Here is a 25,521-nt window from a genome sequence, read left to right as displayed (position 1 = left end):
ATGTACATACTGATGCTTCGCCCCGTGCTTCATGTTTGAAGCATGTTTTTATGTCCTGCAGACTCTGTGTTGCGGTTTCCCACTCCCAAAGGAGAGCCACCCATATATGATGCGTTATCATCCAGAGCTAGGGGATAGATTGTCAATAACCTGAAGTTAATTATGAAGTTAGCTGAATCAGAAAAAGCAGTAACTGTGATCTTGCAGGATTAACCAACGCTGAGATTGGGCAACACTTACTCGTACTTCCCCCAAGTGCGGTTCAGTCCCGGTCTTTAAAACTGCAGGTTGTGCAATTTATGATCAGTATTCGGGTGGTTTGATGCCTTTCGGTGTGAAAAGCGTGTCCTTGCTTAACCAGCCAGCTTGCGGAATCCTGTCCTCAGCACTGACATCTCATGTTCATAGCCCTAGGGCTGGGTTCCCCGGGTCCGGTCCTGGAGGGCCAGTCCTTGACACAGTTTGCAGATTTCCCTGCTCAGACATACCTACTAAACCTGGCAGTGAACTGAATAAGGTGTGTTTGACAGACTGGCCCTCCAGGACCGAAATTGGGGGACCCCACCTGAGGGTACAGATTTGGGTATTTCACTATGCTCGTTTAAGTTATGTGCTACAGACTATGCAACATTCACAACTTAGCTTTATGTGGATTGCAATGAAATGCTGATTTAAAACTTGTGGTTCAAAAGAAGATGTTAAATGTTGACGTGGTTTGTTATATAGAAACAGGGCGGTTGGAATAACATTGCAAAAAATAACAATCGCTTATTTTAGGTTCTGGTAATTGGCATGATAGACATACTGATGATTTTACATTCAAAGTCACTTATAATGGCATAACAATTACCGATTCAAACAGGCAGCATTTCCTACACTGTAAAAAGTAATAAGTTGACTTTACTTAGAAAAGCCATGGAAACTGATTGCCTCAAAATTCTCAAGCAAATTAGGTCATACTTTTTGACTTGATACTACTTACCTCATCTTTGTAGTTAACTTGCGTATTTGTAGATGTTACCATAAAACTTCAGTACTGGTAACTAAATTTCAAAAGTTAAGCTAACTTACAGTTTTAAGTTGAGCTTTATAAGCAGAATTCAAACAAAACAGTTATTTTAACATACCTGCTTGTTCATTTTACTAGAAGAATTTGTGGAAACTGATCGCCTTAAATTTCTCAAGCAAGGTGTACTCAAAGTTCTAAGTACACATCTAAGAATGTACTGGTGATCTAAGAATACAAAGACACAGATTTAGCACGACACTAGAACGTTTATTTGCTCTATAGACATTACTTAAGGCATGCCTGTCAACATGGGCTGCCAAAAACAATTTAGACAAAAAAAAAAAAAAACAACACATAAAATAAACAGCACTTAAAATAAAGGACAATAAAATTCTCTCTTTTTTTAACATCTTTACAAAGTGGTCAAAAGCAGAGTTTGCAAACACTGAACAGTCTGTAAATTTAGTAAAGCTTTCCTAATATAGTTCTCTTCAAAATTGTCTTCTAATAAAAGTCTTTTAAAACTAACATTAAGTAAACTTTTTTTCCTTTTCAACAACTGTAAAACACTATCAGTGTAGTACTGAACATTCACATCATGGCAATGACATATTACTTAGTCATATAGACATATTACTTACTGATTTTTTTAGTGATTGGATTTTAGGTTTGAGTGACTTATGGCCAAGAGACAAAATCACTCTCTGTATGAAATCAAATGTGCTCTTCAGAGCTGCAGGATATTCTAAGTTTAGAGCATTAATCAGTCCAAAGAGCAGACACATTGCTTGTGGAAGATTTTCCACGTTATCCACAACGACGGTACCTTCCAAAATGATAGCTGCTGTTGTGGTATCAAGACGCAGGGAGTAGGGTAGTGTTGCGGTTGCAGAGTGCTTGGGAATCACCGTCAGAATTCCAATTGTAATGTCAGAAAGGTCTTCGTTGTCGTCACAGTCCTAAAAACAGGGCAAATGGCAATAATGAGGTCAAAGTAAGCCACAAAACATCTTTAAGAGCAGATATGCACATTAAAATGTGAAACTAAATTAATAACACCATAATATGTTTAAATATACAGGCCTTTCCAATCAGGACACATCAGTGGATGCAGGAAAGAATACAGACATTCAAACCACTGAATGAAAAGACATTCAAAATAAATCAAACTGAAGGTCAGCTATATAAATTAATTAATAATTATTCTACAACCAATAATTTGCTATTCAAAAAATTATCAAAATACATCATTATGGAATTGGTTGATTTTTTTAAATCACCTATAAATGTCAAATATAAATATCCATTTTTTCCTTCTTTAAATCTAATCTCCTTTCTGTATTTTACATTTATTTCACTGTACTTTCTTACCTTTTTCTTACCTTATCTCTTGTGTCTGTCCTTTATTCTTCCTACCTGCCTAAATTTCCAACCTCCTGTCTATTGTCCTTCTTACTATTGTTTTTCATTTCCTTTCTTTATGTAATATAAAATGTGCCTTCTTACTGTCTTTTTTCTTAATTTATCTTAACTTTCTTTTCTCTACCCCAGGGGTAGACAAATTCGGTCCCAGGTTCTTTCTTTTTTTTCGGTCCTTGCCTACCCCTTTGTTTGTTTCAGTTTCCTGACTGTTCAGATCTCAAAACTGTTTAAAGAGCAATTTGAATGTTAAATAAGAATCACATCACAGACAAAACTACTTACAAAACAGGTCTTGTAAAAATCTGTGTGGTCCTCAGCGAGAAGGAATGGTAGTCCATGAAGAACGGAGGTTCGTCTCGCGTTGATGTTGGATTTCTGGAAAGTTATGATAAAAATTACTACTTAATAGAGCTCATGACACTAACACAAAACAGAGCAAAGAACAACAGCAAAAGAAACAGCTGTTTTAATATAAAAAAATTGTGATGTGTCTGAGGAGCTTACATCATTTTCAATCTGGTGCAGAATCATCTTAAATTTGGCGCCAATCTCTCCACCTTTAGTCCTGAAGATATCGATGAAACGTTGAGTGAACTTGTCCAGTTCTTGAAAGAATGTTCATGAAGGCCGCACGGGTTTTTACACATCATTAATGATAAACCATGAACTTACAACCGATTAAAATAGCTTACAAGCTGTGAATAAAACGAGTGTTCAGTAAAAATCGATTTTTGCAACGTAGCTAGTAAGCAATTGGTCGCATTACACATAAAACTACTTCAATGTGCCTTTTTTATGTATTTTCCTCTTTCCTCACAACTAGCAAATGAAAATTATATTTAAGTTTTTAATGAGTAATACAATGACACTGGGGTTTATAAACAGCTCATCACAAGCATACTTAATTCTTGTGCCACCACATCCCGAAAACGCGCTGTTCAGCCTATTCTTCTTCGTCAACGTCGTCTCCGAACACCTGTGTTCCGTCGTATTGAGCATGCGTGAGACGAAAGTGCGTTTAAAAAATTAGAAGATTTAGAAGTTGTTTCGCGCTATCCTGATATTTAACCATAGGCCAGTAAGTATATCAAGCTCCGTTCATACAAATATGTTTGATTGAGAAGCAGCAGCAGCTGATTGTCTTGGCAATAAGCTTAAATCTTACTGCTTTCCCAGTTATTTTATAGCGCAAATGGGGAAAAGACCCAGAACCTATGAACAAATGAATACATAAATAAATAAATACGCGCGCGTGGTAAAAGGAACATAAATATTTCTGTCTCTACTCCTTTTACCATGTGCACACACACGCACAAACACGCGCACATGGTAAAAAAAAAAAAGCATAAAGATTTGTGTGTCTCTATGCAAATAGAGACTTGGCTGAAATAAATGTACATTTTAAAACATAAGCTGGAAAATATCCCATATGTACATAATAAACACACAGTGTGAACATGCCATCAGTACAACACACTCAACACTCTTAAGTACTATGTACTAAATTTGTTTAGTTTAACCACTGCATCCACCAAAAAGTTCACACTACTAATCTAATCAAGTTAAATCAACAAATTTTCCAGTCAGTTAAATTTACAAGCTTTTCTTAAGTAGATTCAGCAATTACTTTTTAGTGTAGTAATACTTCCAAGGTGCCCAAAACGGATTCACAAAAAGCCAACACCTCTGTGCATTTTTACCTACATTCTTTATGTATAAAATAATTTAACTTAAGGATGCAAAAGTTTCAACCCAAGACAGATACAACAATGAAAGATTACAAGAACACTGATCTTTAAATGTTAAATGCTTCTTTATTTTAGTAAATACAGACAGACTTAAATCGTTCCTTTTTTAAACCTCCTTCCCCGACCCCAGCCCATCAGTCCATACATCCTTGACATCAGCTCTTCCTCACTGACTGGGTGCCTTTGGTCTCTCTCTGAACGCAGAGGGTGGCAGCCGTTCAGTTCAGATGCTTTCCTTTTCGTCATCCCAAGGAAGGCTAGCTGGCGCCTCTCTGCCTCATGCCTTCCACCTCCTTGCGTGGGGGTGGCCCGCCTCTCCGGTCCTTCAGCTGTGGCCTTCGGTGACCAGAGTTTCCTCTCTCTCCATTCTGGGGCAGCTGATTATAATTTCCCCATTTTACATTTTGGTCTGTCTGTTTGAAGACAAGGCAAGTTCATAGAAGTAGTCCATTTCATACACAGATGCAGGTGTTAAAAGACAATTCAGTGTCCCATTTAATGCAGGACATTACCTCTGGCATGTCCCTGCCGTCCCTTAGCTGAGGCCTTTCTCTGCCAATATTCCCCCATGGTCTATTTTGGGGCTGCCGATCGAAACCTCCATATTTTTCTCTGCAGTCACCCTGGTTTAAGACAAAGCAAGTTGATAGAAATGACCTGTTTCATATACAGATGCTGGTGTTTTTGTGTGTTTTTAATACTCAGTACCCCCTTTAATACAGAACATTACCTTTGGCCTGTCAGACACCCTCGCTGTAGAGTAGGATTTTACCTTCTCCTCTCTGTCCTGTTCCAAGGGGTGCTGCTAAGGATTTTGGGCCCCATGAAAAGAATTTTGACAGGGCCCCCAACACAGCTGAGACTTTTTTCATATTAATTTACATAAAATCATGCGCTTTTATGGTATTTTGACTATCATTCTCATATATTTAAGTCAATCAGACAATTGAACTCCATCCCATGTCCACACCCGTAATTCGTCCTCTGTAATACTGCACTACTTCAGTACTGTATAATGTATATATTGTGCATAGCTGTACATGTGTCATATAGTGTATTCACATATATTTATATTTGTATGTATGCACTGTACATATTTGTACTGTACACTGGCAATGACAATAAAGTTAATCTAATCTAACCTAATATTTTTAACATAACAATTGAAATGTAATGGAAAAACTGAGCACTCTTAATGCAATGAAATGTATTAATATTTATTTGCTTCAACACTGATTATTGAACACTGAAATCTCAAAATAAAACTCTTCAATTTAAAAAAACAGTGGTGGAAAAAAAAATCTCAACAAGAAAACACCACCATAAAACAAAATGGCCATTTCTGGCCAAATTATTTTCTAATAATTTAAGCAGAACTTGCATAATATATTATATCAAAGAATAGCATAAATGTATAACATAAATGAGTCTCAGTTACTTTTTTAAAGAGTAACCCACATTATTTCTAATTCTTCTCCTTGCTTAACATTTCTGTCTGTCAGACAGATGTTGGTGTTTTTGTGTGTTTTTAATACTCAGTACCCCCTTTAATACAGAACATTACCTTTGGCCTGTCAGACACCCTCTGTGATGCCTGGCCCGTCCGCTCCTCGTGTGTGCCACGCCCCCTGACTACCCACGTGTTCCTTCCCGATCGTTGCCACCTGTGTCTGATTTCTTTGGTTAGTCTTGTCCTGTTTTAAGTCCTGGTCTTGCCTGTTACCCTTGTCGGTCATTGATGTTAGTCTTCGTGCGATGTTCCCTGTTCCCAGCACGTTGAATAAATCCCCGTTTACCCTTCTTTTGCCTGCTCGCCTGTTACCTGCTCACTCGCCTGCCAGTGCACTCGCCCGCTTCCCGGACGAGCATGACAGAATGACCGACCTAAACAAAGGGAGGAAGAAGAGGACAAGGAGGAGACCAGAGGCGTCAATCCGCCTGGGAGCGTGCTCTCTCGCCAGGCTATGGCTCCCAACAGGGAGCGAGGAGGAACCCCTCCTGCTGTGGGAACCGGAGTCAGTCGCCACGGAGCTGCCACCGCCCCTCGACCGGTATTTCTTCCGGCCTGAGCGGCTGGCGAACAAGGGGGCCAGCACGGTACGGGACGCTATCCCGCGGGTACCCCGGCGCCTTAAAGGGACCACGCCCGTCTCGTCTGCGCGGGACCTGCCCGTCCCGCCGCCTGCGGCAGTTGCGCCCGAGACGCTTCCTTCGCCTCTGCTTGCTACAACAGCGGCGCCCCCGCAGGAGGTCCTGGCTACGCCCATTGCCCTCGCCACCCAGTTCTTCACCCTCCAGGGATTATACTGGAGGGTCATAGATGAACTGGCCGAGCAGGGTTCTCTAGAGGAGGACCAGCTCGCCATGCAGCTGCGGGATGGGTTCGCCGCGTTCACTCCCGTCTCTCCTCCAGCTGACCTGGAGAAATTGACAGTGGATCTCCGGAGGCTGATCCTGCTCCGGAGAGCTGCGACCCCAGAGCCCGAGCAGCCGCCGCCGCTGCCCACTGCGGCCCCAGAGCCCGAGCAGCCGCCTCCGCTGCCCGCTGCGGCCCCAGAGACCGAGCAGCCGCCTCCGCTGCCCGCTGCGGCCCCAGAGACCGAGCAGCCGCCTCCGCTGCCCGCTGCGGCCCCAGAGACCGAGCAGCCGCCTCCGCTGCCCGCTGCGGCCCCAGAGCCCGAGCAGCCGCCTCCGCTGCCCCCTGCGGACCCCGCGCCCTACCAGCCGCCACCTGCGCAGCCCGCGCAGACACCGCCGCCTGCGCAGCCCGCGCAGACACCACCACTGCTGCCTGCGCAGCCCGGACAGCTTCCTTCGCAGTCGCCGCCGCCGCTCCCTCTGCCTGCTGCTGCTCCCACGCCCGAGGCGCTCCCTCTGCTTGCGGCTCCAGCGCAGCCGCCGCTGCCACCAGCGCAGCCGGCCCCTCTGCCTGCTGCAGCTCCTGAGGCGCTCCCTCTGCCTGCTGCGGCTCCCGAGGCGCGCCCCGAGTCTCCCCTAACTTTGGCTCCTGAGACTCCTGCTCCCGACCCCCCTCCAATCCCTTCGGCCCCAGTTCCTGAGGTGGTCCCAGAGGACTCCAGCGAAGCTCCTCCCTCTTCGAACGAGCCCGGCCCCGGCGCTTTCTGTCAGTGTCCCATAAGGGGAGAGGACACCGACGCTGGGCTAGGGTCCCTCCCGCCCTGCCCCCTGGCTCGCCCTCGCTCGCCTGCGCTGGGGCTCGGGGAGCGCCTGTGGGTCCTGGCCCTCCGGGTCGGACGTCGCCTGCGGGTCCCCCTCCGCGGCCTCGTCGCCCGGCCACACTCCCCCCTCCGGTGCCTGGTCAGTCGCCGGCGGGCTCCCCAGAGGCGACTCCTCGGTCGCCTGCGGTTCCCCCCGCTCTAGCACGTCGGCGGACGTCGCCACCTGCGGCGGCTCCCCCCTTCTCCTTGCTCTCGCCCAGGTCCCCTCTGGCTCCCTCGTCCCCTTCCCCGGTGCTCCCTCCTGCTCCCGCCTTGGCCCCTCCGTTGGTCTCTCGCCCTGCCTCCTCTGCCCCTCCACGATCCCCTCCGGCTTCCCGGCCGCCTGCTGCCCCTCTGGCTGCCACCCGTCGCCCGCTGGGGCTTCCTCGGACGCCCCTTTATTCCCCCTCCTTCTCTCCCTGCTCTCCTGTCTTGGCCCCTCCTGTTGCTCCTCGTCCTTTTCCGCCCTTCTTTGTTCCTTGCCCGTCTGTTCCGCCCTTTTCTGCTCCTTGTTTCCCCATGTTCCCTCCTTGCACTCCCGCTCCTAGTGTCCCGCATGTCCCTCCTGTCTCTCCCTTCCTGATCTGTTTCTCCGCTTTCCCAGTCCTGTGTCAAGTCTTGTCCTACGTCCTGTCTCTCGCTGTGTTTTGTTCTTCAGTCCTGTTCCCGGTCCTGCGTTGATCCCTGTTTTGTTTTTTAGATCCTATTTTTCCCTCATCCCGTCCTGCGCCCCTCCGAGGCACACCCGGAGAAGCGTGCCTTTGGGGGGGGGGTTCTGTGATGCCCGGCCCGTCCGCTCCTCGTGTGTGCCACGCCCCCTGACTACCCACGTGTTCTTTCCCGATCGTTGCCACCTGTGTCTGATTTCTTTGATTAGTCTTGTCCTGTTTTAAGTCCTGGTCTTGCCTGTTACCCTTGTCGGTCATTGATGTTAGTCGTTGTGTGATGTTCCCTGTTCCCAGCTCGTTGAATAAATCCCCGTTTACCCTTCTTTTGCCTGCTCGCCTGTTACCTGCTCACTCGCCTGCCAGCGCACTCGCCCGCTTCCCGGACGAGCGTGACACCCTCGCTGTAGAGTAGGATTTTACTTTCTCCTCTCTGTCCTGTTCCACTCTCTCTTTCACCACAGGCACCTCCTCCTCCTTCCTCGTGTAACACTCTTCCTGTCTCTGATCGGTTTTTAATATTGGTTCAGATTTCCTAATTGTTATATTAATTTTAAGGCTAATTTTCATTTTAATCTTCATTGGGTTCCCCATTTTCAAACGCTGAGAAGTGCAAAATACAACCACTTGCCAAGCCGCTCAAAAGAACACTGAGGTTGTAACTTCATGAGATTCAAATTTAAACAGGCTGGCAGGTTACCATGGAGTGGTGACATCATCATAGAATCTTTAGAACTCTATGCTGCATATCTCTAGCTGTATTTGAAAAATGCACATACAGTAATATAATACCCATGACAAAACACAAGTGTTTGCTGTGATGATGCAAAAGTTTCAACCCAAGACAGATATAACAATGAAAGATTACCAGGACAGTGATCTTTAAATATTAAATGCTTCTTTATTTTACTATATACAGGAAGAGTTGACTTTCCTATATGTAGTAATTCCTAAATAATTCAAACCGCAAATATATCTGCACTTACACTGCATAATAAAAAATAAAGTTTGAAAAACAAGTTCCAGTTAAGTAATTTAAGTATTGCAATATATAGATGATGCATAGATAATTTGCCGTAATATTGCATTTTTAAATGTAAAAATTTATGCAAAATAACTGATCATGGAATTTTGAGTTGCCTGCAGCAAATCCGCCAGATGTCGCCATTATCACTTATTCTTGCTAGTAGACGAAGCACATAACACGACATAAGTGTTGCACTGAATAAAAATAGTATATATATATATATATATATATATATATATATATATATATATATATATATAATCTTATTACAAATGTACTTATCGCGACAACGTGATTCTTTTAAAGAGATTAATCTCTCACGCGAAATTAATTTATTTTTATTTATGGTAAACTTTGAATGGAGATCCTGAATTTCATATAGCTGTCATATTCACCTCGTATATCATTGTGTGAAGTATGTTAATCAGACACTGAACATTGTGAATAATCGGAAAATGCCACAAACCGCTCTCCGCAATACGATTAACCACTCAGCCGCAGTTGCGGTTCCCGACAAAATAACGCAGCTGCTAATATAACGCGCAGCAGTTCCTAATGCGCTACAGTGCGGACGGTTATTGGTTAGCGATATGTACCCCTAGCCAATAAGCGCTATGTTGCCATGCTTTATCGATGCGATTATTGGTGGATGCAGCTGTCATTTCTACGGCGCCTTCAGCGCTTTAGCGAGTTATTGTATTTGCGCCAGTTAGTGCGGTGTGTGAGGGGAGCTGCGTGTCCGATAGAAGATTGAATAAAATAAACGGGCAGTTATATACGTAGGCAATGCAAGGGGTTTGCGCCGCGTAACGGTGAGGGAGTGCAACGTCTACAGCTGTTGTTGTCTTGAATTCAGAGGTAATTTTTTATGATTTCTGTCTGACGTGGCTGATCTCAGCCATTGCACTTATTGGAACGTTTTGGATAAAAGTTTATGGTCGCTTCTTCTGATTATTTTAATAATTTTGTGACACCCTCCCCCCGCAGTAAAGGTTGCTGTGGCAGTTGTATTGAAGGTGGCAGTGCTGTTTTGTGATGCGTACAGGGATGCCGAGATCTGCAGCGCTGGCTGCGCATGTTTTTTTTCTTTCTTTTTTAAATCACATACTGTTCCTGAAGTTACAGTGGCGTATCCTGCACCAGTGGTGTACAGTTTGCAGAGCGTCCAGCAGCACGGTAGCTGCGGCGGGGCCGCGTGCCAGTGATCGATAACTTAGACAGAGTCGTAACAGCACGTAAGAGCTTTTGATTGCATGTGTTAATAACATTCGCGTGAACAATGTTATAATAAGCGATCGCCTCTCAGTTGTCAGTACTAGTTGGACAGTATGCATTGTTTTTGCGTAGTTGCGCCATGTTTAAAATCATTTCAGTGTGACGTTTTTAAGTCGCATTTGCTATACATATGTATGTGCACATTTTATTTGTAGGTTACATTTTATCTAATTGTAGCAGAGTTTGCACTCGGCAAAAGGTTGTCAGCTTTCCTTTGACTGAGGATACATCTAGTTGGAACAAATCTGTTTCGTTATGCACTGCTTTAACTCCAATATACCTTAAGTGTTCCATCCTCGGTTTCTCATATTTTGTCGGTAATTATCAATTGTCAGGTATGTTGCTTTACTGTAGCAACTGTAGCACGCAATATTCCCTTCTCATTGTGCGTGCGCACGTGTCACAATTGCTCTTCAAGCCCACAATAACTTGAAACGGATGAAATGTTTTATTTTCCTGTTTCACCATATATTTCTGTCCTCTAAAACTGTTTATACGCGCAACATGAAATATAAATTTAGCGGCATTTGTTCAAACGCATGTATCAGTTGTATATTAAGTGTTGAGAAAGAACTAATTACAGCGACAGCAGTACTGCTTGTAATTGCTTGTTAAGGATTTGGCTTTTCGACAAATGGCGTCCCGTAGTGTTTTTAACCATACAATGGACTGCGGGATTCTAGGTAATCAAGTCTTCTGTAGAAAGTAGGCCTTCAGTACTTTTAAACATAATTTTGCGTGTCCAAAACGGGTTTTAGGCCGCTCAGAAAATGCGGTAAACTTTGTAAAAAGCCCTTACTAAAATGGCATGTTTATGGGGGCCTCTGTGTTTGGGGGTCTGGCCTCTGCCTCTGCTCTGTGTGTGTGCAGTTCGCACGTTCTCTGTTGCCTTATGTTGTTATTTTGGATTCTTCTGCATGTTTTGCTTTCTGATTGTAGCCCAGACACATGCACATGGCTTAATCGATGTCTCTAGATATTGCCCATAGTGTGTGTGTGTGTGTGTGTGTGTGTGTGTGTGTGTGTGTGTGTGTGTGTTGTGACGGACTGGCATTGTACCGAGGGGGAACCCCAGATTTGTGACCAGGCCCCTGAAGAGCTCAACTGCGATTAGTGGATACCAGGGTAATTTACTGTGAATTTAGTTGTGAAAAGTAGAAGTGTGCCCCCCCCCCCCTCAAAAAATAAATAAATAAATAAAATAAATTCACTGGAATAGTGTTTAATCATCATAAGAATTGTCGAATGACAGTGCTCCTTCCATTCGGGGGCCAGACATAAACGCATTAAGGTGCAGTTCGTTGGGCCTGTTACTTGCTGTACTGACTGCAGGTCTCTGTGTCTTGCAGTGCAGCCAGTGTGCTGCTTGCAGGTGCCTCACTGTTCAGCAGGAGGTGCAGCCAAGAGATGCCATCAACTATGCGGCAGTAGCACTAATTGGGGTTTGGAAATGTTGCAAGGGGGAAGCCTTCCAGTATATTCCTTAGACTAGAGCAGTGTTTCTCAGCCGGTCCTTGGGGACCCCCAGTTGGTCCGTGTTTTTTGCTTCCTGCCAGACAGTCATACCGAGAGCTGGTAGGGAGCAAAAATGTGCACTGTCTGGGGGTCCCAAGGACGAGTCTGAGAAATTCTGCTTTATTTCGCTCTTAAACCTGCATACTTTACAGTACTTGGCCTTTTACCCCAAAACCTTTTTTCCTCAACACCTTTTCTGTTTACCAGATGTGCTGTCTTATGGTTGCGTTAAATTTTTATTTGATGTTTAGCGTCCTGCTTTTGCCAAGCGATAAATCAGAGGTCAAAACTGATTGGATGATGGGGACATTACTTTACTGTGTTCTGGTGGGATGCCATTTGTCAGCGTTTGGTTCCTGCATCTCTGGCGCCGAATGGGTTGGGCCAGCTCAGCAGCCAAGCTGCCCATCTGTGAAGTCTGGGCACTGACACGCTGACCTGCATGCAGCCCGGTCCATCTACACGCATGCTGAGCCCTCTTGACGCACGTCACAGCTCATGCTGCGGCTGCTCAGGGCTGCCCTCTAGGTGGGGGGGCTGTTATTTGCAGCTCAGAATAGCTGTGCTTGCATAATCACTATGAGTAGCTCTTTCACGGCCTTAAAATTGCCACATAGATATAAATTATCTGGCAATCTTCTTCAGTCATCTTTCCCTTAAAGAATGCAACTAAATGTGGCCCCTCTAGTTTGCCATTATGTTGTCTTGATATTTTGGATGAATTCGTGTGTTTATATATGTTGCCTCATTTTATTTTAGTTGATCGAAATATCCCAAAGGGTGTCAAGTTATGTTGTGCTTAAAAAGCCCTCTCTAGGTTTGCTAGATCTTCAGAAGAGGTTTTGATGGTGAAAGGAACAAAGAGAATGTGAAAGATGATTCCTTTTGTAGAAGTCCGCTGTAACATAAGGGCATCTTGTATTGTAGCCTGACTGTTTTTTTTACTGTCTTAACGTAATAGCAATGCTGGAAATGCACAAGCACTGTGTCCCTTTGCTATGTAGGACAGCGCTGGTTAGGAGACGACACAATTGTTCATTGTCCTGACTGCTGTTGTCAGCAACATTCCTGTTGCATAACAAAGGTTGTGATCGGACTGGGTTGTTTAGTCTGTCTGTGTAAGAATAAGGAGATATACGGCTTTTGCTTTACCTTCCTTTGCAGGGCCTATCAGGAGTGACACATTTGTTTAATGGTGAATTTCACCAAATTTGGCTGAATGTATTATAGGCAGAATATCAATAGATCAGGCAGTAGAAATCTGCGTGTAAAATTAATCTTATAAATGGTTATAAATTTCCTTTAAATCAGGGGTGGCCGATCTAACCCAGAAAGGGTGACTTTGTGTGCGGGTTTTCGCTGCAGTTCCCTAATTAGATTACTAATTAGAGGCCTGATTGGTTGAAGAGTCCTCACATCTGGGTTTGAACAGCTGACCTGAAGGTTATCCCAAAAAACCTGCAAACACACTGCCTACTCCGATGTAGGCTAGACGTTTAAAGATTTTACACCTCTCAGTTGATTTTATTCTGCTTAATGTATCATCTAACCGTCTAAAAATCCGTCTGAACGTAGTTGGGCCATAATGGCGAATCGCAGTAGCCTTTGTCTTCTGCCGTTGATGTAGTCGGTTTGGGGTCGTGCGTGTGCTGCGTGTAGCCTGCCGTGCCGCTGGGCCTGCACAGCCGGCTGTCAGCACTTGGATGTAACGTACAATTAGCCCAGGAAAACAGGGTCTTGATGAGATGCTGCTCTATTGTTTCTGTCTTCCTGGAAAGAATGCACTCTCTATAGCCCAGCTGTGTCTGTAGATATTGCCAGAAAGGGATGGCAGGCTCTTTGTGTCACCCTTCATTTTTTTTTATTTTCCTTTCTCTCCCTCTTTCTCTTTCTGCTATCAACACCAGGACTGAGACAGACATTAATCGGTGCTTCTGAGCAGCTGATTGGCCTGCGATTAGGACCGAAAGAGGCAGTTTGAACTGGCTTTTCGAGAGTCGCGGCCGGTTTGTGTTCGGTGCCGGCACACGTGTCAGTCTGATGGCAGGCGGACCGGTCATCGTGGGGACGTCAATTTGGCCTTTAATATTTACAGCTTCTATTTTGGACCCAGGCTATACATTGGCGACATAAAGGGGTCGCCGCCGGGGGGCCTGCCGCCTTGGTGGGGGCCGGGGGCTGCGGATGGCGAAAGGCATTTGAGCCACATCAGGACTCGTGCCGGCAGTGATTGTTCTGAGAGCCACAAATAGATTGGAAGCTGAAGTTCTGCAAACCAGACTCTTTCCCCCCCCCCCCCCCCCCCCCCCCCGTGGGACCATCCCGGGTTTGCTCGACCTCAGCTATTTGTAATCTTTCCATCGGCACCAGAGGCCTTCATCCTCACCTTGGCGCTGACCTTCCACTTGGAGCGTGACATTAATAACGTTGTGTTTGGCTCCTTTTCCATCCTCTCAGGCTCGGAACTTCACGGAACATGATGAAAATTGTTTGTGTTTTTTTTTTTGTTTTTTTTTTGTTAAGGTTCCCTTTTGGTGGGAAGTGCATGTAAGGTTCACGTCATTCCTGAACATCTATACATAGGGTCTGCGTCAGTGAATGGTCACTGTTTTAACACTTAAGCGACTCTGACGAATTGGATCTGGAGAACGTGGATAGAACTGGCCCTCAGATCTGGAGAGCGTTTCCCAAAGGCACGATCTCCAACTATGTTGGCAACTTGCGTCGTTGGAACCATGAAACTGAAGCGGTCCAACGATGTAAGTTGCTAACAGGAGATTTCGGGAAACGCACCCCTGTATGTTTCCAGTGAGGAAGACAATTTATTATTTTTGTTTCTCGCAAGCCAGTGCTGCTGATTTATATCCCAAAACAGGGATCGTCTTAAACGCAGTTGTAGCCTCCCTGTTCGCTTTTGAAGGAGCAGGTTTTGTTCGTCTTGCATTGCACATCTGATAACAATCACACCCGCAACGTCTAATCACCTTCTAATATGGCTCCTTCGACTTGGCACAGCCTGACATTTTTGCCATTTCTTTCCGCTGCTCTGCCAGAGGAGAATGAGGCCACATGAGGACAAGACAGCCTGACTTTGTTTGTTTTTCCATTGCAGTGAGAACCTGGACCGGGACTCTGCCTGCAAGGCGGTGATGTCATGTTACCCAAAAAAAACAAATAGCCGTGGGGTTAACCTAGTTTAGCAGTAACGAATCACACTCAGATTAGCATCCAGATTGGCACGTCACGCTCTTCTGTTTTGGTACGCTTTGTTAAACTTTCATGGCAATGGACATACAAACCTTCCCGGCATTGTGCTGTTAGAAGTGCATCCCTCTAAGCGGGATCCTCTCCATATATCCTCTCCCCTCTACCTTTCCAGTCTGGCTTTCCAAGTCTTCCTTACCCTGTGATCTCATGCCATTAACCCGGTCTGGAAATAATGTACACTCATGCCCGCCAGTCGTGAAAATGTACGTTTTGTGTGCTTGACTCCCCTAAGCTGTGGGGGCCCACATCGCTGGCCAGCTTTCCATCCCGACCAGAACAAGGCCACCTCTCAGGCTGCATGGCTGCTGTTATTCGGTCCCTCTGACCTGTGCCCCCCTCCCTCGGACTCGCTGCCGTGTTCCCGCCTCCCCACTCGCCTACCGTCGTGCTACAGAGGACTTGGTGTAACTTTCGTCTGGCCTTTATCCTCCCCGCCCACCTGGATGCTCGTTCTTGGTCAGAGTTGAATTCGGGGATGGAGGCGCTGCTGTTCACTGCGAGCATCAGGTCTGATGAAGGTGCCCTGAACTGCCACGGTGCCACTGTCAACATGCCCCCCCCCCCCCCGCTGTCCTAGCGCTTTATAGGGGCCCCAAATTAAACTACAAAATTTACTGGGCATGGTGACAGCTTGGTAAGGGGCCCAGAATCTCTAGCTGTACCCCAGTCTGCTGCTCTGAAGGTGTCCCGTGAGCTTAGCATTAATTAGGCCCCCCCCCGGTTAACGAGCCGTGCCTCTACCTGTGTCCAGGTGCCTGCCTCCCCCCCCCACGCCCACCACGGCCCTCACCTGCGTGCTGCGGTGCTTCCCCTGCGAGCCGTCCTGGGCCGGCAGCCCCTTTCTGCACCGCCCCCCCAGCCTGCCCATGGTTACTATGACGCGCTCCAAGACCTTCCAGGCCTACCTGCCCAGCTGCCATCGCACCTACAGCTGCATCCACTGCCGCGCCCACCTGGCCAACCACGACGAGCTCATCTCCAAGGTAACACCTGCCAGCTCCCCCCCCCCCCCCCCCCCCCCCCCCCCCCATGGTGGGTGTTCCACAAAGCAGGACTTCTCAGTTAGCTGGGTTAGCTTAAGCGTGAAGTCATGATCGTCCAGTAGGAGTTGGGGTGAGGAGCATTCCTATTGGACAGTCATCATATGGAACACCCCCTCAGGCTGCTACAAAGGACTGATATAGACTAAATTTGTTATTGTATATTTGTTATTTATTAATATTAACACAATATGCTTCCTGTTGCTGATTTGCTCATCGCTCTGTTATTCCGCTTATGTTTTGTGATTTATTGTACTGTGATGCGACCTATTTTGCCCAAACAAATTCCTTGCACTCGGGCTGTAGATGGAGGATAAAGCTGGTTCTGATTCTGGATGACAGTCCGGTGTCTGACGAGGCTGATGGGTGCGGTGACCCTCGGGGCCCAGCCTGGGCTGACAGACGCCGCCTCTTGTGTTGCTCTAGGAATGACAGGTGAAGATTGTGCTGAAAATCCGCTGCGGGAGTTTCATGTGAGGCAGTTCCCACTCGCATCCAAAAACGCAGCTCCGAATGCGACTGCGAAGTGATCAGATAGCAGACAACGGGTCAGATAGCAGGTGTGCTGCAGGGAAACCGCAAGGCTGCGCAGCCGCTGCCCTGCAGAGATGCTGCGGGGCCCCGTGTGAGATGCTGGAAACCTATGTGGTTGGCAACGGCACCTCCCTGTTTCTGCACTCTGACATGACTTGTGCTACATCGTGCACGAATCTGCTCTCGCACCGTCCAGTGGGGTGGGAGACCGCCATGCTGCGAGGCCGAGCACGTGACCCTGTGCCACTATTTATGGGTTCCTGACTGCACCTGTGCTGTAGCCGGCCGGCAGAGCCCGTTAAAAAGAACCTCTGACAGGAGGGTTTGATGCAAACACTGCGTACTGCGTTTGTGTCGAGGCTCGTTCAGAATGCATCCATCAAAGGTCATACCCGAGTCCAAAAAGCGCTCTGTGAGTCATCACAAGTTTCCATAAAAGCGCTTGGATGCCCCCCCCCCCGCCTTTCACACACCCCCAGCTAGCCCGCACATGCTCAGTCCTGTTTTCCTTCTGTCAGCTATAAAAATGGGGGAGAAGAAAAAACTTGATCGGTCACACGCTGCAGGAAATGCGTCTAAAGCTTCAGGAATGGATATGAATCGCAGCTCATTCAGGGGAAGGATTGCTCTACCTCATGCAGAAATGAGAAGTTTTTCGACCATGCAAACGTTTGTTTTAAGGTGCCCTTATTCGGTTGTTCATCTTTGTTCAGATTGTAGAACATCAGTACTAATGTGGATACAGCTGGATAATGGTTGTTTGGTAGTAGGCTGTTGGCCTGCATTGTGTCTGTTGTAATATTTAATACAGACGCTCCTCTATTTACGACTGAGATGCGTTCCGAACGGCTGTTCGTAACTTGAAATGTTCGTAAGTCGTTATTCAACATCATCTTAAGGGTATACGCAAGTACAAAGAACTAGGTTCCTGGGAGTACGCACGATACGCTGCTGCGCGGCAGGAGTAGTGGCCAGAAGTCGCACTAGGCGGAACTGGCGCACAGAAAAAAAAAATGATGCTGCGGAGAGGAAGCAGGAGCCCAATGAACACAATTTGGAGTTGCGGTCCTCTTCGTTCTTGCGTTTTGAAAATTCGTAAGTTGAAAGTTCGTAAGTAGAGGAGCGTCTGTATAAATGTTTGGCCTTTCTCACCATGTGTATGACGTCCTCGCTTGAGGATGCAGGATTTTTTTTTTGTCAGTAGCAGAATCACAATACGAAATTCAAAATATGAAACCCACCCCCCCCCCCCCCCCCAATCGACGTTTGGATTCTCATAGCAGCACAGAGAAATTCACCCAAATGACCGGGCAGCCTTCTGAGATTATCAAAATGTGGCGACCTGGCAAGTTTGAAGCCCCCCTCCTGTACGATGCCCATGGCCCCCCCCCCCCCGTATGCTTCCCGCAGTCCCATCTGCCACCGTCCTACGCGGACAATGGCTCGCGGTTGAAGGGCGCCTGTTTGACCGGCAGATGTCGTGCGGATGGATGAGCGGTCCGGCCGCGCGGGAACGGCGTGAGCTCCGCCGCGCAAACATATTGGAAATGACGAGCCTGCGGAAATCCGAGCGGGAAGCGGGTGGGGAAACGCAAGCCTGCACATTAGGGAGCCGGGAATAGCATCCAATCCATACGTTTGATTGTCCCACTCTGGGGATGAGGGGCTTGTGGATTTTCTTACAGTGTTATTAGGTGATGGCTGGAGGTCACTGCAATATAATTAGGATATAAAAGGTTCGTTCTTCATTTGTGTTTAAAGATCGATGTCTGTAAAAGCTGGCCGGGGGGGGGGGGGGGGGGGGGGGGGCATTTATTATGCTGTTCCACAGTCTACAATCTCACGTGACTTTTATTCCCTCTTCCAGTCCTTCCAAGGCAGCCAAGGTCGGGCGTACCTCTTCAACTCCGTGTGAGTACCCCCCCCCCCCCCCAGTGCCATCAGCTCTCATGCCAGGATTACGGCTCATCGCAGAGCCTGAGCCCGACCTGTGTTTGCGCCTCTAGTCTCAGTGATCTCTAGGCTAAACGGCCATGTCTTTCCATAAATATCGAATGCTGCTATGATTTACAGCCCGGTCTCTCCACGAAGTGGGCAGTTATCTGGGCGCGGTGGTTTGGGGAAAGAGAGAAACGGGGTCGGATTGAGGATAGAATGAAGGGGGGTTGGGGGATGCCTGTCATCCCGTCACTGACGGCAGTGTAAGCACAGACATGCGTCAGCTGATGATTCATCCAGTCTAGTTTCCGGATACTTTCACAGCCTTGAGCCACCCCAGTGGTGAGTGTACCTAGTATGTCCATTAGCAGTAAATATGGATTTTATGTTCACTGCATTTTAGGCTTCTTAGGGTGTTCTAAAGAGAGCAGGTGGAACCAGTGATGGGGAGATGACCATGACATGCAAATTTTAGTACTTTTAATAAATAGCCTGCCTAACATTATCATCTTTTAATTTGGAAACATTTTCAATACATAACTTTTTTTTTTTCCCACATTTTTGTTCTAAAATATCAGGTAGTGTCCCCGTATGAGGAAATAAAGAGTAAGAAGACTATTAAACTTGGCAGTTGACTTAAAAATAATGTAACCGTATTGTTGGCTAAGTTTGGAACCTTTACTCAAGTCACAAAACACTGTGGTTTTAAAACCATTAAAATAATGGAACAACTGCAGATTTACATTACCTCAAATGTCAGACTGGGAAGAGGGGGCTTTTTATTTGAAAGTTGTTTTAGAAAACAGTGGATTGGATATAACATCATAGAGAAACCCCCAAGCATCATGGTGCAGTGAAAACGTTACTAGATCCAACTCAAATACTGACAAAGTGTCACTTTCAGCTCATGGTTAGACCTTCAGTTTCTCTGTCAGTTGGTACAACCTGTGAAAAACCATGAAAATGCTGTAACGTGATAAATCTCTAATTTTTAAACCTATGAATAAACTTGATATCAAGGACATTTCTTCATGTGAATAAGCTTAATGTCAGATGGCACAACCACAGTTAATGTTAGTGCTAATCACAATTGCAAAAAACGACATCTTTAATTCCTCTTTGATGTATTTTAGACACTTAAATGGAAACTGTATAATTGTTTTTTATTTTAGGTGCGCCGTCTGACAGTTCTTAGTTTGTGAAAGTCTTATTTCATTGGTCTGGATGAGAAAATCGCCTGGTTGTGCCACAATGCACAACTTCAGGGAAGATGCCCTCAGTTTGAGACCCTCTGCCCAAAGAGCTGATTGGATAGCCAGGCTACAGTAGTCAAATCAAATCACTGTCGCATCACTTGGCGATTTGTAAAGCACATTCAAAAGCAACTTTAATTAAAAGCGAGCTGAATACAAAAAAACCATACAGATGTCCAGTTTCTGCGAGGGGCTTTATCAGCGTCAATACAGAAAAGTAATCAGCCATTTTATAAAAAATTATGTAAATACATGCGTGGGCCTTAGCTTTCTATAACTGCTAATGGTGCAGGTTTGGCAAATGGTCTAAAGTCTAATTACTTAACCGTTAAAAGTATTAAACTATCTGATTCAGATCCTGTAGTGACATGCAGAATTGTAATAGTGTGCAAATGAAAAGGGATAAATACAATGATCGGAAAAGTCGGGACGTGATGGATATCGGTGACCGAGGGGGTGCGTTGAGTAGACGTTCTAGTTTAGAATTTGAATGTAAGTACTCTGACAGGCTGGGGGGTTAAGGGAAGGAGAGGGCGGAGGTGGTGGCAGCTTTGGCTGACGTTGCCTCCCCATCTCCATGACCCCCCCCCCCCCGTGTCTCCCCGCTTCCCCAGGGTCAACGTTGGCTGCGGTCCGGCAGAGGAGCGGGTGCTGCTGACCGGCCTGCACGCAGTCGCCGACATCTACTGCGAGAACTGCAAGACCACACTGGGCTGGAAATATGTGAGTGGCCCGACTGGCGGGTACTTCTTGTAAGTCGGGGCGGGACTGGGGACGACGGTCCGGCCAAACGTACATCCGTGAGAGGCGTTTCCTGCATGCTCTCCGGTCACGGTGCGGTAAGGTCGCATGTCGCAGGACTTGGGCATCAAGGTACATTTATGACCTGAATGCGTGCAAGTTTGCCTGTTCAGCTCTGGTCTTGCTTATACTTCCGAGCACATCGATGGGAAGAAAAGGCTAAAACACAAACTGTAGGCTGCGTCACACCCCAGAGGTCCAGGGGATGGAAGGAGATCATCGTAAAAGGTCTTTTGTTTAATATTAGTATGATGTTCATAGGGGATCAGATTAACTACGTATCAGACTTCTACCTGAGACGTGTTGTACGTGGTTTAAGCCACTCGGTATGACACTAACGCAGTCTCGTGCAGTGCTTAAAACCCATAACCCATTCCACAGCGGCCTGAATGAAACTGCAGCTTTACCCAGAGGCAGATAATTCCGGTCCAGAAAGTAAAAATCCATATCGAGATTTTGTTCCAACCAACCAGTTGAGTACTCTGCGACTGTCACTCTGGCCACCCCTGGTATAAAATCTTATCCGCAAAGGGTCGGTGTGTGTGCAGGTTTTCACTGCAACTCCCTAATTAGGTCACTAATTAGAGGACTGATTGACTGAAGTGTCGTCACACCTGGGTTTGAACAGCTGACCTACAGGTTATCCCAAATACCTGCAAACACACCGGCCCTTTGCGGATGAGATTGGACATCCCTGCTTTATACTCAACTGGTTGATTTGAAACTAAATCTTGGTCTGGATTTTCATTTTCTGGACCTTAACTATTCGCCTCTGGCTTTATCCGCAAGTTCTTTGAACCAGGAATTAACGTTAAAATGTATCAGTTTCAAACCATACTTATTGGTTGAACTTCATTTGTTCGACTTGCAAACAAACGTCTGTAGAAGAACTGAGGCGGTGATCTGGCAAGCTTAGATCTCGTCTAACATGCCTTTCATTGAGGATTATAGATGGCATTGCCATCTGTGTGGGCTTTTAATATCTTCAGCGTGGTTACTGTCAGGTTGCCAGAGCCGCTGACCTGGTGAAGATCTAGTTTATATCAGCTGTGAATTGCAATGGCGTCACACCACGCCGTGTTCCATTTATGGTGCTAGAAAGATGAGCCTAAGCGCTCTATAAAAAGTTCCAACGCTTTTATTTGCCAAACGGGCAGGTTAACTCTTCCTTACGCAAGCGGTAGCGGATGAGTTGTTTATTGATGGATTCCTCTATGCGAAACACGACTAAAATTTGCTTCTGTGCTGCAGGTCTTGGTGTGGGAGACGTGCAAACTTGTGGCCTGTCGTTTTTTTTTTTTTTGCACTTTTACTGGGGTTTTGGACTGACTGATCTTTTTGCATCTGATCGATTTGTGTCATCTGTTCCTGTCTCTAGGAGCACGCTTTCGAGAGCAGTCAGAAATACAAAGAGGGGAAGTTCATCATCGAGCTGGCTCATATGATCAAGGACAACGGCTGGGACTGAGATGCCGGAGGTCTGGAAGGGTGGGGGTGAGGGGTCTGTGGGTGGGGGGGGGGAGGCATCAGAGACCTTTTTTTGCATGCGTGGTTGGGTCTGTAAGTGCAGGTCTGGTGTAGCATCCTTCGCCTGGCCCCCTGCGACTTACAGACCCCTGGGAAGGAGGGGCCGATGATGGCAACATCATAGGCCATCCGGATTACTCGGATCGTACGTGTCTGCACATGCAAGGTGGACCCCCCCCCCCCCCCCCCCGACATGCTCACACGCAGCCGCATGCTAGCCCTACACATTGGCGCAGGTTTGAAATGCACCCTGAAGACCTGCATTGCCACATCAAGGTGAGGCACAGGAACTGCTGGAGCACCAGAAAGTTGCTTGCAATTTCTGGGCCTACCTCAGGCTAAAGAGACGGATTGAGGCGATTTTTATATATTTTTTTTATTTGTACCCACCAGCTACCTTGGCAGCAATGGCGTAGAATCCCTCGTAGGCACAAGCGGGACGCAGCTATGACACTCAGTCCGTTCTGGCCATTGTTGAGGAGAGCTCTGTCCGCTGTTGTGAGAATGCCAGTCGCATGCCTGGTACAGACTCCCCAAAGCTGTCACTCGGCGTAGACCAATACGAGGACAAAGTGTCACTGGGCAGTCATCCTCGTCTGAGGATGACCCTGTCTGGTATCTGCAGCACACCGAACTGCCTGACTCCCCTCAGCCGGGTTCACTTATCGCCCCATGTTTATGTAGTGTTTCTGTGTTACTGCCTCTAGATGGTCCTGTGGCGATTTCCCCCCCCCCCCCCCTCCAATCACCAGCCACCTGTCACATCTATATTTCCTGCTGGAGGTCGACTTCCTGTGGACGTGTGGCATTTCATGCAGAACTGTGAGGTGGTGGGGGGTGGGAGGGCGGAGACGGAGGGTGCCGGGGCCAGCGCCTTCTCTCATTCGCTATCCCAGCGGCGATGCTGCTCATGCTGTCTGCGGGGTCCGGCAGAACGGTCTGGCATGTCGGGGGTCAGGACTGGGGCGTTCTGTGTTTACGTAAGAAACTGCCTTTTTTTTTTTTCTTTAACGGTAAAACGGCGATGGATCAGCCTGCTGTTTGGGATGTATAATCTACTGGCTGTCAGCCGAGTTGATTCACAATGGAGGTGACCAATCAGAGGCTGTTAAGAAGCCCCAGCACCACCAAAGATCCCACCTGTTTGCAGGAAAAAAAAAATCATTCAGTAATTTTGGCGAAATTTTGCAAAATAGAGGGTTGTGTTGGCTGAACGCCTCTGAGGGTAGCCATATCTCTGTGACATATTGCATCGTTCGCTCTTGTAAATTACTGGCATTCAATATATGTATATTCACTATGAAGATAGTATTATGAATTATTGCACAGTGTAAATAGCCATACTCTGTATGTATTTATTTATTTTAGCGTATGATATGCTTTCTGTCTTGAGCCCCTTCCACTGTTCGCAAAGGGTCGCTCAGACAGTGAGGCCCCACATTCTTGTATTTGCTACTTTTTTACCATTTGAAAATGTTTAGATTTTAGTGTCTTTTTGTAACAGTGGAAGGAAGGCGATGAAGATGTACTGAAACTTTACCAATAAAATCCTCATTTTAGCAGCCCAGCGGCGGCATGGCCACCTGCTTCCTGCCTTCCGTCCTGCTGTGGCTCACACTTAGGCCCTAACCCATGTGGCCGGTGTCGGACCGTAAGCCCGATACCCACACTGACGACCACGTTTGTCTGTTCATGAAAACAAATAAAGAAAAATAACCTCTTTCATTACACCTTAATTTTTGAGTTATGACCCTTTTATTTGGTGATGCTGAAAGGATGGTGACGTATATTAAATGGGGGGGCGGGTTCCCGATTATGTCATTCATGGAGAACTCTGATTGGTGGTAATGTATCAAATAAAGCGTCCAAGCCTTTTGCGTGAAGATCCTGCGGCTTTCGGGGCTAGAGGGGTGGTCGGGGGCTCAGAACTGGGGAGTATAGGTGGTGTAAATCTGCGACGACTCTGTCTTCGCCGGTGGTGGGATGTGCGACCTGCAATGCGGCGAGTTCGGGAATTTAAATGCTCAAGCTGGAGCAAACTCCCAAGATGCTTTGGGTCCCTTTTGTTTATTGTGGAGCTGAGAACTTTCTTTGTTCTCTTTACAGGACATAAAGGATGCGTTTGTTTTCCAAAGAAATATATATATTTTTTTCCCCCGTTGGAGAATAAACATGTATGTGTTGAATAGAATGACCTCATATGGATTCACAGGGCGTCGTCAGTGGTTTGAGGTCTGTATGAAGTAGGCCGGCAGAATGGCAGACAAGTGAGGTGACGGAGGTCATGTCACAGCTTCCAAAGCAGCTGCAATCGAAATCATCAGAGATGGGGGGGGGGGGGTCTGGGTGCGGTTGGCGCCAATGCTGGCAGTCCTGTAAGTTGACTGACAGTAGAGGTGACCAGTCAGAGGCTGTTAAGGGGGAATGATGTGCAGGGCTTCCTGGTACCTCACCGCCATTCAGCGATCCTGGATGTAGCTCAGTGTTTCCCAATCCAGACCCACAGACAGTCCACATTTTTGCTCCCTCTGAGCTCCTTATAGAGGGAGCAAAAATGTGTAGTGTTTGGGTGCTTTTCCGCCACACATCCGTACTTTTGGTACTTTCACTTTTCCATTGACATCTAGTTCAGTTCCAGTACTAAAAGTGCCAAACCAGCTGGGATATTTTGGTACATTGGGGTGGGACTTGTAATACTTCCGTTGTCAATTTGGTCATGCAAATAGTCTGCCTCTGAAACTCAACAGCCATCTTGAGAAAAGGTTGCAAACTCAGAAAACAATGCTAAACAAAATCTGGTCGGAAGAACAGATACAACACAAAGGTTAGGATGGAGTGACAAGAAATTAAAGTATTTTGTTTAATTTATGGGCGGCATGGTGGTGCAGTGGTTAGCACTGTCGCCTCACACCTCTGGGACCCGGGTTCGAGTCTCCGCCTGGGTCACATGTGTGCGGAGTTTGCATGTTCTCCCCGTGTCGTCGTGGGGTTTCCTCCGGGTACTCCGGTTTCCCCCCACGGTCCAAAAACATGCTGAGGCTAATTGGAGTTGCTGAATTGCCCGTAGGTGTGCATGTGTGAGTGAATGGTGTGTGAGTGTGCCCTGCGATGGGCTGGCCCCCCATCCTGGGTTGTTCCCTGCCTCGTGCCCATTGATTCCGGGATAGGCTCCGGACCCCCCCGCGACCCAATAGGATAAGCGGGTTTGGAAAATGGATGGATGGATGGATGGATGTTTAATTTATTAGGAGAGCACGCAGTATAGCGATGTGATTTTGTTGA

General features: G+C 46.7%; 1 protein-coding gene and 1 long non-coding RNA gene across 3 annotated transcripts; one reads left to right on the top strand and one right to left on the bottom strand.

The window, feature by feature from the left end:
* Nucleotides 1-4,258: 4,258 nt before the first annotated feature.
* Nucleotides 4,259-6,242, bottom strand: LOC125713112 (uncharacterized). Its single transcript, XR_007383480.1, has 3 exons — nt 5,744-6,242; nt 4,692-4,802; nt 4,259-4,592 (listed from the first exon to the last, which is right to left on the bottom strand). It is a non-coding gene; the product is annotated as an uncharacterized LOC125713112 (long non-coding RNA).
* A 3,520-nt stretch (nt 6,243-9,762) lies between these two features.
* LOC125713269 (protein yippee-like 2) lies at nt 9,763-23,975 on the top strand. 2 transcript variants are annotated; one of them, XM_048984267.1, is made up of 5 exons: nt 9,763-9,947; nt 15,898-16,129; nt 18,588-18,631; nt 20,526-20,634; nt 22,091-23,975. In XM_048984267.1, exons 2-5 carry the CDS (start codon nt 16,013-16,015, stop codon nt 22,178-22,180), a joined length of 360 nt encoding a protein of 119 aa, XP_048840224.1. In that variant the 5' UTR covers nt 9,763-9,947; nt 15,898-16,012; the 3' UTR covers nt 22,181-23,975. The 2 variants fall into 2 exon arrangements, with proteins under 2 accessions (XP_048840224.1, XP_048840225.1); XM_048984268.1 differs by lacking the exon at nt 9,763-9,947 and adding an exon at nt 10,023-10,324.
* The last annotated feature ends 1,546 nt before the right edge of the window (nt 23,976-25,521 follow it).

This window comes from Brienomyrus brachyistius, chromosome 18 (genome assembly GCF_023856365.1).
Source record: "Brienomyrus brachyistius isolate T26 chromosome 18, BBRACH_0.4, whole genome shotgun sequence".
Taxonomy (NCBI): domain Eukaryota; kingdom Metazoa; phylum Chordata; class Actinopteri; order Osteoglossiformes; family Mormyridae; genus Brienomyrus; species Brienomyrus brachyistius.
The sequence above is the reverse complement of the archived record's forward strand: the minus strand, read 5'-3'. Positions and strand labels throughout refer to the sequence as shown.

Bases quoted from the DNA above. Each gene is read 5' to 3' on its own strand.
- LOC125713269 (XM_048984267.1), top strand. From the start codon at position 16,013: ATGGTTACTATGACGCGCTCCAAGACCTTCCAGGCCTACCTGCCCAGC. The intron at 18,632-20,525 runs GTGAGTACCCCC...CCGCTTCCCCAG, and splicing joins GCGTACCTCTTCAACTCCGT to GGTCAACGTTGGCTGCGGTC. The intron at 20,635-22,090 runs GTGAGTGGCCCG...TCCTGTCTCTAG, and splicing joins CCACACTGGGCTGGAAATAT to GAGCACGCTTTCGAGAGCAG.